At 44.3% G+C, this 14,872-nt stretch overlaps 1 protein-coding gene and 1 long non-coding RNA gene across 2 annotated transcripts in view; both read right to left on the bottom strand.

The window, feature by feature from the left end:
* LOC123800952 (uncharacterized) overlaps positions 1-3,000 on the bottom strand; it is a 35,790-nt gene extending 32,790 nt beyond the window's left edge. Inside the window, exon 1 of the long non-coding RNA XR_006782071.2 lies at positions 814-3,000. This is a non-coding gene — a long non-coding RNA (uncharacterized LOC123800952). The remainder of the gene's footprint in view (positions 1-813) is intronic.
* A 6,630-nt stretch (positions 3,001-9,630) lies between these two features.
* Positions 9,631-14,872, bottom strand: part of LOC123800969 (uncharacterized) — a 66,843-nt gene continuing 61,601 nt past the window's right edge. Inside the window, exons 3-4 of the mRNA XM_087865292.1 lie at positions 13,421-13,554; positions 9,631-9,894 (exon numbers count right to left, since the gene is read on the bottom strand). Of these exons, the coding sequence (XP_087721418.1) occupies positions 9,631-9,894; positions 13,421-13,554 (398 nt within the window). The remainder of the gene's footprint in view (positions 9,895-13,420; positions 13,555-14,872) is intronic.

Below are 14,872 nucleotides of genomic sequence, written 5' to 3'. Positions count from 1 at the left end.
GACTCTTGGTTTCAGCTCAGGTCATGATCTCAGGGTCGTGGATTCGGACCCCACATCGGACTCTGCGCTCAGTACAGAGTCTGCTCCGGGTTCTCTGCCCCTGCACCCACTTGCACTCGCTCGCTCTCTCTTTCTCTCTCAAATAAATAAATAAAATCTTTAAAAAACAAAAATCAAATTTAAAAAAACTCAGCTCTTCTGAAAAAGCTTCCAAATCACCCCCTCCATCTGCATCCCAACTAGCTTAACTGCTACCTCTCCCCCTTCTTTGCTATATCGTGGAACCCCCACCCCATCCTAATTTATTAACTATCTTACAGAACTCTGTGATACAGGAAAGAAGAAAACATGGATTTATTATGTTCGTCCCCATGCTTGATCATACAGATCTATTGATGCCACATTACAAGAAATTGCCAGACATGTAGGGGCCGAGGGCAGGCTGCTCCAAGATGGGCCACTTTGGCATGAAGATTATTTTAAGTCAAAAAGCAATCAAAACCCAGCATGTTCAGGAAAAGCTCCTTATCTCCCCCACAGCTGCCTACAAAGAACTGAGATCAAGGACCTGCTCCAGGAAGAGAGCTGTCCCCATAGATAACCGCAGTATACCATGAACTAGGCTTGGTAGACAAGGAGGAACCCACCCAGGTCTGTTTGATCAGAGTCCTCTCTGTCCCGTTGTTTCTCAGTGGCCCAGCAAACATTGGTTTGCCAAACATGGAGCCTTTTTCATCTTCCTGTGAATTACATTCCTTCCCTTTGAAGTCCCAGACCTCCCCCTCCCTTCTTCATTCAGGATGACTTACATACCTCATTTTGCTTGTCTTTAGAATCTCGATCTCTGTGTGGATTCTGGGTCTTCATGTCAATTTGATTCTTAGTTCAGCTACAAGGACCTAGGAAGGGACAGGAATTCTTGCTCCTTGACAGATGGGAGAGGCAAGCTCTCCAAGGGAAGGGACAGTGATGTCATACCATTCACCACATAATGACATTCAGCAGACACACATGCGTCCTGCGAAATGGGAACCATGAATGAATACATGGACAGCCTTTTCCATGTTATACCGTCTTCGCACAGACCTGCTTCCCACACGTTAACCTGGTATTTTGTAACCACACCCGAGAGCTGGAAAGATAAGGAAATGTTGAATATGAGAAAACTGACCTGCAGACAGGCAAACGGGCTAGAGAAGCCCAGGATAAGAAGCTAGGCCTGGGCCAAGTTCTGCCAACTTTCAGGCCATGATCTTTCCACCCAGGCTGAGCTTCTACCTTATCTTTTTATCATCTTTGCATCAAAGATTCTGTTTCCTGATAAACTGTATAATGATTTATGCAACTGGCACACCCATCTACATACACACCATCGTTTTATGTTCTTCTCATCTGATTTTTAGACTGGATGTCATTTGTACGTGAGATCTATATTTTTATAAATATTTCATAAAACTGCATAGAAGTTTAAAGAAAGTGTCTACCACATACACATTGCCTAGTTTGTAAGTATTAATCAGCAGTTCCTTCCAACCTTCCAATGAGCCCCATCCTGGTTCTTGACAGTCGATCCTGTAGACCCAAGACTGTTGGGCTCTGGGCTTCTGGAACCACTCCTACTCACCATGTAGTTCCCATCTAAGAGTCTTCACGCATACAGCCCCCTCTGCCTGGAAAGCATCCTCACTTCGTTAAGATTCACTCAACCTTAGTTCTTTCCCAGACATCTCCTGAGGAAAGTCCTCTCTATGGTCCTGATTAGACCTACAGCCCCCATTATAGGTTCTCACGACACGACATAACTTTCCCTCAGATCCCTTGTCGTAGATACAATTTTACGTGAACGTGTGTGAGTAGTTGATGGATGACTGCCTAATGGCAGGGACTATGCCAGCTTCTTCTCAGCCCAGAACTTGCCGCATTACTGCCAGGCCCACATCGGGCGTATCTTCTTATTCACCTCATCTTTGAGGTCTCACACCACCTGGCTGCCTTTTCTGTTGTGAGCCTCTGTAACTGGATCCGTTTTTGACCAGCCCTCCTTCAATAATCCCTGAGGAAGTTTCTCCCTTTGTAATCCCCTGTTATTATCCTAGAGCCCTATTGCTGTGGTGGTGAGGTGTGAGGGGAAGGACGTGATCTCTGGTGTCCTGGAATGAGGTCTCGGGGTTTTAAGTGAGCCTGTGCCCCCGGGCTGCCCATATTCACAAGGGCTTCTCAGCTTTGTTTTCTTTCCTGCCCCCACCCCCTCCCCTGCTCCAGGTAGGTGAGACAGGAAGACCGGAGGGGACCAGAGCTGGGATTTCCCTTCTCCTGTCCATTGGTCTTCTGCGAAACCCCAGTAGGCTAGGCTCTGGTGAAATAGTTTCTCTTGAGAGCAGGCCTTGTTAATAAGAACAGAATTTTCTGGGTAGATTTCAAAATGACTCTCCCCCTACCACCACCAGAAGCACAGGAGACAGGTTTTTTTCCTCTCTTATCTTCACAGTGAGACTCTTGTAGGGATCCTTGTAGGAATCGTGAATGTGTGGGGCCTCCCACTAAGATGGGATCCCCTGGAGTTTTTAACTGTCACACATGTCCATGCTGAGCCTTCAGAAATTCATCCATTAGGGTTGACATTTTCCTTCCTGGGTACCGTTTCCTGCAGAATGTTGTGCTCTGGGCTTGTGATCCAGTGGGCTGTGATTCTCTCTGTCTGCCTGTATCTCTTCAATTTAGGGGACAGAGGTTTGCCCTGTAACCTCCCTTCTCTGGTGGATGTAAACAGAGTTATTGATTTTCAGTTTGTTTAGCATTTTCCTTATTCTAAGTTCCTGACAGGCTGGACTGGAAACCAAAAGTCCAGTTTTGCCCAACATGGGGAAATAGCTTTTTGCGCAGTCCTGTCTGACTTCCCCTTCCTGCACCTTTACTGAGGCCCCAGGATGCCTCATGGGCTCCACGGAGGTTGAACTCCAAACAACTCAGGAAAAAAGATCTTGCAGCTGATACATTTCAAAACAGGCTATTTGATTTATATATATATATATATATATATATATATATATATATATATATATATATATATAAAATTATATATAAATATATACATATGTATGCAATCACTCAAAGTTAGTATTTTAATAGGCTGAAATTCTTTTTTTAAAAGATTTTATTTATTTATTTGACAGAGAGAGAGCACAAGCAGGGGGAGCAGCAGGCAGAGGGAGAAGCAGGCTCCCAGCTGAGCAGAGAGCCAAAATGGGGCTCGATCCCAGGAACCTGGGATCATGACCTGAGCCGAAGGCAGACACTTAACCGACTGAGCCACCCAGGTGCCCCAATAGGCTGAAATTCTTATGTGGATTTTTGTCAGATGCCATTCAAGTAATTGGAGATAATTATTGATACAGAACTTATTTCGTATAACAAGGACCTTATGTGATAACAAGAACATTTATAAGAGGTTTTTTTTATTAACGAGAGCACATAAAAAGAAAATCAAGACAGCGGTATACGTGTCTGGCCCTCTGTGACCAAGTTAGTAAACATTTTGTGCAATATTTACTGCTTGAGATCATGGACAGGCACTGTAGGAAATTACTAATGAGTGTACTATCTAATCAAAACCTGACAGGAACAAGTGCATATGAGGCATTAATCACACAGAGAATCAGAATGCTCCTAGAATGAATGAAGACAAAAGATTAAGAACACAAGAACAAAGGACAAGGCTAGGGTCTTACTTGAATCAGTGGGGAGAGCAAAGCCAAGTGGAGCTAGGAAAGGATGATACTTCTCAAATATTAGCCCACGTTTTCCCCTCACATCTAACCCCGCTGTGGCTTCCCTCAACCCTTCCACCCACATCCCAATTAAGTCATTCTGTGCTCATTGCCTCAGAGGAAAGTTGTGACTTTGTGGAAAGGAGAGGATAACAAAGAACCCTTTATCTTTTGTGTTCCAAAGGCAGGTGCCCTTAGAGAAATAGAAAAGCTTGGACAAAATGCCTGTCGGGGGTAAGAGAGGACATTTTCTCCTTCTCAGACTAGAAAGATACCCCAGACTTGTGGAAAATCAAAGAGAGAGACAGATGGTGAGTATGTGTGTCAGCATCTTTGTGTTGAGTGAGTCACTCAGTCAACAAGAGGAAGGGAATATTGGTGGGTCCCAGATGAAAGGGTCTTCTGTCTTTTCTTCTGGTTAGGGTCCCAGAGAGGCAGCAAAACCTGTCCGAGGGTTGGTGAGACCCAAAGGGAGAAGGAACTTGCATTCTCAGCCCTATAAGGCACCTAGCAGGAAGCAAGACCCTTGAGAGGGAATGTGTCTGCACACGGACCAAAAACCAAGGACCCAGTGAATAATGGTTGTCTCTTTGGACATAGGTTGTAAAGGACCAGATGTTCTCCAACCCTATCGTGCCTTGGCATTACCTAAGCCCACACATATACCCAGTTGGGAAGGGAATGAATGACTCAAATCAAGCATTTCCAGTCATCCCAGAAGAACAGGACCTACATTAAATTAAGGTGAATTACAGAAAAGTATAAACTGTGTTTGTGAACTTAGGTCTAGAATCACACCTGCTATCAACTAATGGGCACAGTTTGGTCCCACCTAAAATGTGCTGAATACCTATTATGTGTCAGGTACTAATCTAAGCACCTTCCTCTACTTCATGTTCACCACAACCTAGAACATGAAGAAACCAGGCTCAGGGGGTTGAGGTAACTTGCCAAGATCATAAAGTTAGTGCATAGCAGATCCAGAACTCCAGCCATTGCCAGACAGAAAACTCTGCACTGTTAACCTTTTCTCTATTCTGACTCCTCCTGGAGGGCAAAATACAATAGCAAAATACTCCGTCCCTGACCTCCTTGAGCTTGCAGTCTAGAATGAATAGGAGGAGGGAGAGGCTTTGCAAGGAGCCCAACCCAGTCCTATTGGGTAAGAAGGCACAGGAACAAAAAATCTGCATCATCTTTTGTCCTCATGAGAAGGGAATCTCAGCTAGAGATTAGAAGACAACCAGGTATAGGGGCACCTGGGTGGCGCAGTCGTTAAGCGTCTGCCTTAGGCTCTGGGCGTGATCCCAGCGTTCTGGGACGGAGCCCCACATCAGGCTTCTCTGCTAGGAGCCTGCTTCTTCCTCTCTCACTCCCCCTGCTTGTGTTCCTTCTCTCGCTGGCTGTCTCTCTCTGTCAAATAAATAAAGTCTTTAAAAAAAAGAAGAAGAAGAAGAAGAAGAAGAAGAAGACAACCAGGTATAGATTCTTTACTTCAAAAGCAATATAATTGGTTTTGAGGTCAGAGTTTGGTGTGAACCCGGGCTGTGTGGTGCCTCAGCTGTGTGACCTTGGGCAGATAACTAATCTAGCCGAACTTCATTTTCTTTACCTTTAAGACAGAAATAATACTATCCATCTCACGGGGTCATCAAGATGTGAATGAGAGCATCTGGATAAACAGCCTGATAACTGGTTGGTGATCAAGACCCATTAGCTCCTTGCCCCTCCCTCCAGCACAAAGCACCTTCAAGAACCACCACCCCATCCTGAGTCACTCCCAGTTAAAGAATTCCCAGTTTGAGATGCCAGGTGAACCTTCCATGGGGAAGGCAAACCCAAGCTCCTCGGGTTCTCAGTGTCAGATAGACATAGTCTGCCTTCGAACCAGAGTTTGCTTGGATTGTCTAGAATCATTTGAAGTCACTTCTGCTGAATGAGTTACTCCACACTGGACCCACTAGTCTGGTGACTACTGAATAAGCCCCTGGGTCCAAGGAACTGGCCATAATCTACCTCTGCAGATACTATTCCCAACACAGCCCTCTGAGACCAAGTCTCCAACTTCAGTGAGCATGTATTGAGTTTCCCTAGGTGACCACACAGGCCAGGAGTGATAGAAAGATAAGTAAGACATGGTCTTTGCCCTCCTAGCAGTTCAGAATCTGGGGGAGGACAAGGGTACATATAAACACAACTGACACAAAATAGGCTGATAAATTACACAAGAGAGCATCAACGTGCAATAGAACAAAGATTTAGAATGACTGGACTGAAGTCCCTTAAAAGAACTGAAATTTGAACTAGGCCTGGAAGGATGGCTCTGGCTGTACCCAAAGAATAAAGGAGTCTGAGAGAAGATATTTCAAAGCAGAGGGACCAGCTTAAGCAAAGTCAGATGGGTTAGAAAGCCCACACGGGGTCCAGGCACAAGATGTGGCCAAAATTCATGCGTGGTAGAAAGTGGCCATGGATACCCAAAATTTGGAGGGTTTGTAATGCCACTTGAGAGTTTCTTTTTTTTTAAATGTTTTTTTATTATATTATGTTAGTCACCATACAGTACATCCCTGGTTTCTGATGTAAAGTTCGATGATTCATTAGTTGTGTATAACACCCAGTGCACCCTGCTATACGTGCTCTCCTTACTACCCATCACCAGTCTATCCCATTCCCCCACGCCCCTCCCCTCTGAAGCCCTCAGTTTGTTTCTCATAGTCCATAGTCTCTCATGCTTCTCATTCCCCCTTCTGATTATCCCCGCTTTCTTTGTCCCTTTCTTCCCCTGCCGAACTTCCTAGTTCTTATGTTCCATAGATGAGAGAAATCATATGATAATTGTCTTGAGAGTTTCTATCATCTAGAACAGAGAGTCATCACAGGTGGTTTTATAAAATGATTTGGACATCACTTGATGAGTAGGGACAAATATGGTGATTATTATATGTCATAATTAGAGTAAATGCCTCTTTCTGAATAATCACATGCTAAGAAAGTAGTATCGATGGGATAAAACTTTGGCTTCTGCCTCTAATTTAATACTCTTCCCCACTAATCCAAATCCAGTGGCTGTCAACTCTGAATACAACGTAAGGTCACCTAAGAATGTTATCCAAAAAAAAGGGAAAGAAAGAAAAAAGACACATGAAAAGATGTTCAAAATCATTAGCCGTCAGGGAAATTCAAATCAAAACCACATTGAGATACCACCTTACGCCAGTTAGAATGGCAAAAACTGACAAGGCAGGAAACAACAAATGTTGGAGAGGATGTGGAGAAAGGGGATCCCTCTTACACTGTTGGTGGGAATGCAAGGTGGTACAGCTACTCTGGAAAACAGTGTGGGGGTCCCTTAAAAAGTTAAAAATTGAGCTACCCTATGATCCAGCAATTGCACTACTGGGTATTTACCCCAAAGATACAGACATAGTGAAGAGAAGGGCCATATGCACCCCAACGTTCAGAGCAGCATTGTCCCCAATAGCTAAATTGTGGAAGGAGCCGAGATGACCTTCAACAGATGACTGGATTAAGAAGATGTGGTCCATATATACAATGGAATATTACTTAGCCATCAAAAAGAACAATTTCTCAACATTTGCTGCAACATGGATGGGACTGGAGGAGATAATGCTAAGCGAAATAAGCAGAGAAAGACAATTATCATATGGTTTCACTCATTTATGGAACATAAGAAGTCGGAAGATCGGTAGGAGAAGGAAGGGAAGAATGAAGGGGGGTAAACAGAAGGGGGAATGAATCATGAGAGACTATGGACTCTGGGAAACAAACTGAGGGCTTCAGAGGGGAGGGGGTGGGGGATTGGGATAGGCTGGTGATGGGTAGTAAGGAGGGCACGTATTGCATGGTGCACTGGATGTTACATGCAAGTAATGAATCATCGAACTTTACATCAAACACTAGGGATGTACTATATGGTGACTAACATAATATAATAAAAAATTATTATGAAACAAAGAAAGAAAGAAAGAAAGAAAGAAAGAAAGAAAGAAAGAAAGAAAGAAAGAAAGAAAGAAAGAAAGGAAGGAAGAAAGGAAGGAAGGAAGAAAGAAAGAAGAAAAAAACCCTATGTCTGGGTCCTACTCCCATAAATTCTGAGTTATCCGGTCTGGGGTAGAGTCTAGGCATTCGTATTTTTTTTTTTTTTAATGCCCCAGGTGATTCTAATATTGGGGCAGCTTTAACATCCACAAAGTGTGGAACCTGCACCAGCAGCAGTAGCAGCCCCTGGGAGCTTTTTAGAAATAGAAAACCTTGGGCCCTAACCCAGGCCTATTGGATCAGAATTTGCATTTATCACAAAAATCCCCAGGTGGTTTGTAAGCATGAAAATCTGAGAAGCCCTGGTATACACATTCTGGCCTCCCCACTCTCCACGACTACCAAACCCATTTTTAGCCTGAAAAGGGAAGGAGGAAAAGCCCCAAAGATCAAGATCTGTGATTATTACTAAATCCCGTAACAGAAACATGAGTAAACTTATCTCGAGTTTGCAGGGTCAGGGTTTCACCGCGTGGCACCAGATGACTGCAAGTGGAAAAAAAGGAAGAGAAAAGCATTTGTTTAAGCAGAAGGATTCCTGACAGAAGGACTGAGTCCTAAAATAGTCCGAGGCAGATGGGGTCAGCAAAAGCCTTTGGTGGCTGGGAAGGTACCATGATTTAGCACGTGTCCCTGACACAGCAGCCCGGGCTCACAGGACGGTGAGTCAACGCCCAGGGACTGCTCCTGGGTCTGCCCGAGCTTCTTTGAGAAGTGCGCAAGGTTTTTTCCCTCCACCTACAGCCACCCACGGGACGTGTATCTATTATCATTTTCACGTGCCATCCTTAAGCTGCAAGCCCTCAGCTGTGCTCCGTTAAAAGCGAAAGCTCAAGACCAGCAGCGGTCCATTGATGGTAGCCCGAGGCAGAGACCATTGCATAGAGGTAGAATCCAATCTCTAAACCTTGGAAACTGTTCGGTCTGAATGTTTGTGCCCCGCCCCAAATTCATATGTTGAAACCTAACCCTTAAAGGTGATGAAATTAGCAGGTGGGGGTCTTTGGGAAGTGATTAGATCATGAAGGCGGAGCCCCCATGAATGGGATTAGAGCCCTCATTGGAAGAGACAGCAGACAGCTTCCAGAGCCTTCTACCATGTGAGGACACAGCAAGAGGTCTGTAAGTGGGAAGCGGACTCTCACCCGACCATGTTGGCATCCCTGATGCCAGACTTCCAGCCTCCAGAACTGTGAGAAACGCTAAGGCACCTAGTCCGTGGAATTTTGGTATAGCTTCCCAAATGGACGAAGACAGAAGCCATTACCAAGCACCACCTTGGCTTCCGAAAATGATGATGAAATTGCAAAATTGTGTTTTGTGTTTAAAGTAGAAGCCTGGTAAGGAGCCAGAAGTGCTCAAGGCACCAAGAGCTGAGCTGGAAGAGAACTTTGCAGCAAGAAAATTCATCTCAGAGTGAAACCAAATCAGACTTGCAGAAACATCTAATGCTCCCACCTTCGATGCCTTCCAAACACATTCCCGGAGACCAGTTAGAAGTTCAGGCTCCACACGGGGTGGGGGGTGGGGTGGGGGTGGGGGTGGAATGTCACTTGGGTCTTCAAAGTTAGCCTGTAACCAAATCTTGGTGGATTAAGAAATGACTTCGGAATTTTCCAACTACACTTTGTAACTGATTTCCTCCTACTTATTGATAATGGTAAATCCCCAGGGACTCCAGCATGTGGTTCCTACTAGAAAAGGACAGTAATACCAAAGAGTTAGCCTCTCTTACCTGGGGGGCAATTGTAAAATAAATTGCTTTCCTGCTTCCTAAAAATGTTACTTTGGAGGCATAACTCTAATTCACAGCCAAATGAGCAAAGGCAACAACCGCAACTGGAGACAGCAGTTTCCTAGGGAAATAAGCCACGAAGCGCAGCCTCTCTCCATCGCTTGCTGAGTCTGCGTGGTCCTCACACACACCCAGCAGGACCGTCAGGGCTCGGTAAATGTTTGCTAGTCTCTTCATCTTTATTGTTAATATTTTAGGTTGAACGATATGAAATTGCCGTTTGTGTGGGTCAAAAAGAGTCAGATATTGACAAATTTCAGACAGTTCCACCTACCATCAAATTGACCAAAAGATGTTAAATGGTTAATGTTGGGAAAGATTGCAATGAGATAAGGTTGCTCATACTATTGTGGAGATAATATAAACTGATATAATGTTCTTAGAGATAAATTTGATAGTATGTGTAAAAAACTTGAAACATCTAGGGATCTATCATTTCTATGATACACAAAAAGTACACAAAAACGTACTTTCCAACATTATTTAAAATAATTGCTGGGGGGCGCCTGGGTGGCACAGCGGTTAAGCGTCTGCCTTCGGCTCAGGGCGTGATCCCGGCGTTATGGGATCGAGCCCCACATCAGGCTCCTCTGCTATGAGCCTGCTTCTTCCTCTCCCACTCCCCCTGCTTGTGTTCCCTCTCTCGCTGGCTGTCTCTATCTCTGTTAAATAAATAAATAAAATCTTAAAAAAAATAATAATAATTGCTGGGGCGCCTGGGTGGCTCAATTGGTTAAGCCTCTGCCTACAGCTCAGGTCATGATCTCCAGGTCCTGGAGTCAAGACCTGCGTCAGGCTCCCAGCTCAGCGGGGAGTCTGCTTCTCCCTTTTCTCCCTCTCCCTCTGCCCCCCACACACCACTTGTGCTCACTCTCTCTCTCTCTCTCAAATAAATAAATAAAATCTTTTAAAAAATAAAAAATTAATAAAAAATAAAAAATTAATAAAATAAAACATAAAAATAAAAAAATAATAATTGCCTAGATGCCTAATAATAGGGAATATAATACAATGTTGGAGAATATAAAAGTGGACAAAGATACTCAAAATATAAACTATGGAAGTAATAATTCTGGGTGATTTTTTCTTTTTCATTTCTTAAAAATTTCTGTGTTTGTAAATACATTTTTATAGTCATAAAAAAGTATTTTAAAATAAATATAACTATAGAAATTTTCAAAAAAGAACCAAAGTCATCTATCCCCCCATACACCTTGGAGACTGAAGACCGGAATTACCTACTCTCCTCCACACTCAACTTACTGTATATAAATATGATATTATTATTCTAGACACCCTTGCCCAGGCATATGCCTTGACTGTTTATTATAGGAATTTCCCTAAAGACCCAACAACTCTTCCATTAAAATGCACTGATTGCAAAAAAAAAAAAAAAAGGCAAAAAAACATTAATTGCATCTTCAGCCTATTTAAATCCTTGCATCAAAAGTCTTCACCTCCCCGTTTCCAACAGTCCAGGACTATTGTATCGTGATCCTTAACCAGCCTTAATCAACCCTACACCTACACACACACACACACACACACACACACACACACACACACACACGGAAAGACCTACCTTCCACGAACTTCCCAATTTTCAACAAATTCTGACGCTGCCCTCCCACTTTGCTACCCTGCAGAAGCTCTGTCGGGGTGGCTGGTGTCCTCCCCCACAGCAGTGCGCAGTGAACTTGGCTTTGTCTTATCGACAGGCTGTGTTGTTGGTATTTGGGGAGCCAGCGTATGACAGAGTAACACATATGAAAACCCATCAGGAACTTTCTGAGCCAGGCCCTGCACCATCCAAGTCATAGAAGATTTACTAGCGTAAAAAGCAAATAAGAAAATCAAGACTACAGAGAAGCTAAAGGGGAAGGTAGGTTAGGAAGCGGTATTCCTCCACACTCGGCAACATTCAGGCGGTGAGATAAGCAAAGTGAGGTACTTGCTCAGTGTGCTAGGTAGCATCCTCGGGTCACCCCACATGCCTTTCACCTTCATTTAATCCCTTCCCCTGTGAGTGTGGGTGGGTACTTTGATAGGATGAGATATCTCCACTGTGATGATATGATGTTGATATTTAAGGGATTTTTCAGTTGACTTTGAGTTAATGAGAACAGAAATTACTCCGGGTGGACCTCGGGTAATCACAGGGGGCTTTAAAGGCAGAGCATTTTCTCAGGCTGATGGTAGAAAGCAGAAAGATTGCAGGCACGAAGATGGAGGGGGTCCCATGGCAAGGAATGTGGGTAGCCTCTAAGAACTAAAGGTGATTCCTAGCTGACAGCCCCCAAGGAAGCAGAGGCCTCCATCCTAGAATCCTCAGGAGTGGCATTCTGCCATCAGCCCGAATAATCCTGGCAGCAGAGTGTCCCCCAAAGTCTCCGTATGAGAACTCAGCCCAGCCAACACCTTGATTTTGGTCTTCTGAGGTTCTAAGCAGAGAAGCTGGCTAAGCCCACCCAGTCTTCTGGTGTACGTAACCATGAGTTAAGAAATGGGTGGTGTTTGGGGCGCCTGGGTGGCACAGCGGTTAAGCGCCTGCCTTCAGCTCAGGGCGTGATCCTGGCGTTATGGGATCAAGCCCCACATCAGGCTCCTCCGCTATGAGCCTGCTTCTTCCTCTCCCACTCCCCCTGCTTGTGTTCCCTCTCTCGCTGGCTGTCTCTATCTCTGTCGGATAAATAAATAAAATCTTAAAAAAAAAAAAAAAAGAAATGGGTGGTGTTTTGAGCCTCCAAGTTGGCAGTTTTTGTTACACAAAAGAGAAAACTAAGACACTGAGTCAAATGATCACCGCAAAGCTTTCAAGGCTCACATCGGATTCCACCATGGCAGTGATGACCAGTGGGACCTACCCAACAGTCTCCTACGAGAGAGGCCTGGACAAACCAGAAGGACAGTCACAGACGCTGAGCATATCCTTCAGTGGAAGAAGTGACACGTCACTGAGGGTGGGGGAGGGGGGGCTGCACCAAAAGCTATAAGATGAAAAGATAACAGAATTTTCAGTAGATGCCTTACTCTCCCCTATGCAACCCCACCTAGGGTGGCATTTGGTTGGCAGCAAAAGAAAACTGCCCAGGAGACGAGATGTAGAATTGGCACGAACACACCGCGGACTCCAGCCTGGCATGGAGTTAGACAGCGGGGGTGCAGGTGGGCTACTGGGGTCAGGGGCGCAGACAAAGAAGGGTTAGTGGAGAAGCAAACTAGCCAGACAGGTCTCCTCAATGTCCCTCAGGTACAGTACAAGGCACATTGCTCAGATCTGGTTTCGCTACTGTGAAGTCTGCTTTAAAGGTCTGTCCCTGCTCTTCTCTGTCACCTCCTCACTCTCCCTCCAAGGACCAGGACAAATCCCACCTCTTCCAGGAAGTCTGCCCTACCGCACTTGCCTGGTGTCACCTTCCTACAGCTGAATGTTGACGTCCAATGAAAGATCCCTGATCGATGGAAGGCGTTTCCTACCTGATTCGTTCCAAGAGCAATGACTTCACTTCTTCCAGCAAAGCCCCACCCCCATTTCTAGGCAGTTTTAATGATTAAAGACTTTCTCCTCACCCTAAGCCAAAATCTATCACTTAATAACTATGTCACTACTTCTCCGAGACCCACTTCCCTCATTTGCATGTGGGAATACAATTAGTACCTCCCTCAGAAGAGATTTGGGAGGATTAAATAAAATAGTCCAAGTAAAAGACTTGACTATGTCTGACGCCTAGTCAGGGCTTGATAAATGGTGGTTGCTGTTACATTATTGAAAGAAACGTTGTAAAGCATCTGTTACCATGTCCGGTGCGCTGTGGGCCCTCCGTGAATGGCATCTCTTATCAGCTGTGGTCGCGGAAGCCGCACAGAGACCCCGCTCCTCCTTTTTCGGCTGATGCCCTCCAAATATATAAAGACGGTTGGGTAAGCTGCCTGAAATACAATATATGGCCAATAAATGTTATTTCCCTTAATCCCCTAGTATCCTCTTGTCCAAGGACAAGTCCTGCGTTGCTGACCGTCTTCTCCCAGATGCCCTCTGCTGGGTTTATCAATGCCTTTCTCCCCGTGAAACCCCCTCTCCAAACAGAAGAGAGGCTCTCAGCAGGTGTAGCTGAGTATGCGGGGACAGAAGGGCAGTGACCACATTCACCCGGTTTCAGTAGTCCTAGTGTGATGGAAAGCTTTTCCAAACATAAACCCAGAACTTTACGTCAATTACTTACATTTCCATTGCTGGTTCTCTAATTGAATCCTTCAAGATTGTTTGAAATTGCACTGCTATCCTCCATCATGTTTGTTCTCTTTCTTGGTTTTGTCATCTGCAAATTTGAGAGCCTGCTTCCCAAGCTCCTTCATTACTTGGCCCTAATTGTGTTCACATATCTCATCTCTTGATGGATTTTAAGATGTTTATGGGTTAAAAAAAAAATTCTATGCTTTATGCTATCCTCTGCAGTAGTAGCTTTTAAACTTTTGTAACTGAAGCCCATAGTGAGAAATACATTTAACATTGCAACCCAGTCCATTCACACACACACACACACACACACACACACGGGTGCAAACTGATATGTTTAATAAAATTATATTTATGAAGCTCTCTGATGTTGCCTATTCTATTGTTTATTATTATTATTATTATTATTATTATTATTAATTGTTGGTCAAGACCCTCATGATTGATTTCATGGCCTGTTAATGGATCCTGGGCCATAGTTTGCAATCTACTGTTCTATAAAAGGGCTTTTAAAATTTCCCACTAAAGTGGCAGGAAAAAGTTGTGCTCAGGGACAGGGAATGATAGCAGTACTGCTTAAAGAAATCTTTGCTTTATCTTTAAAACCCTTGAGAATATTGTGCTCCACTATGTAATCTAGCCATGTTTATTCTAATAGAAAGCTGGTAGGCTTTTTTCCATTTTTTCCAGTAAAAGTTATAATGCATTAAACTGTTCTATTTTTATCCCATGCTTTGTTTGCCCTTCAGCGTTCCACCAGAAAGCCGCCGACAGATGGGCACCCCAGTTTGAGAAGGAAAGCTCTACAGCTCCAGAAGCAGGGCTAACCACACAGCCATTCCTCAGCAAGAATGGGTTTACTTATTCATAGGCTAGTTCCCTAAAGAAGGGAATATGTATGAGATAACAAAGATTATTTGAATTTTTCTTGGGATGGGAAGGAAATATGGGATAAAGGGTTATTAGCGCAAGAGACCATGAAGATGGGCTGTTAGGAGACAATTCCCCGTG

Source organism: Ursus americanus, chromosome 10, assembly GCF_024610735.1.
Source record: "Ursus americanus isolate L20-20 chromosome 10, mUrsAme1.1.p, whole genome shotgun sequence".
In the NCBI taxonomy this organism is placed as follows: Eukaryota; Metazoa; Chordata; class Mammalia; order Carnivora; family Ursidae; genus Ursus; species Ursus americanus.
The sequence above is the reverse complement of the archived record's forward strand: the minus strand, read 5'-3'. Positions and strand labels throughout refer to the sequence as shown.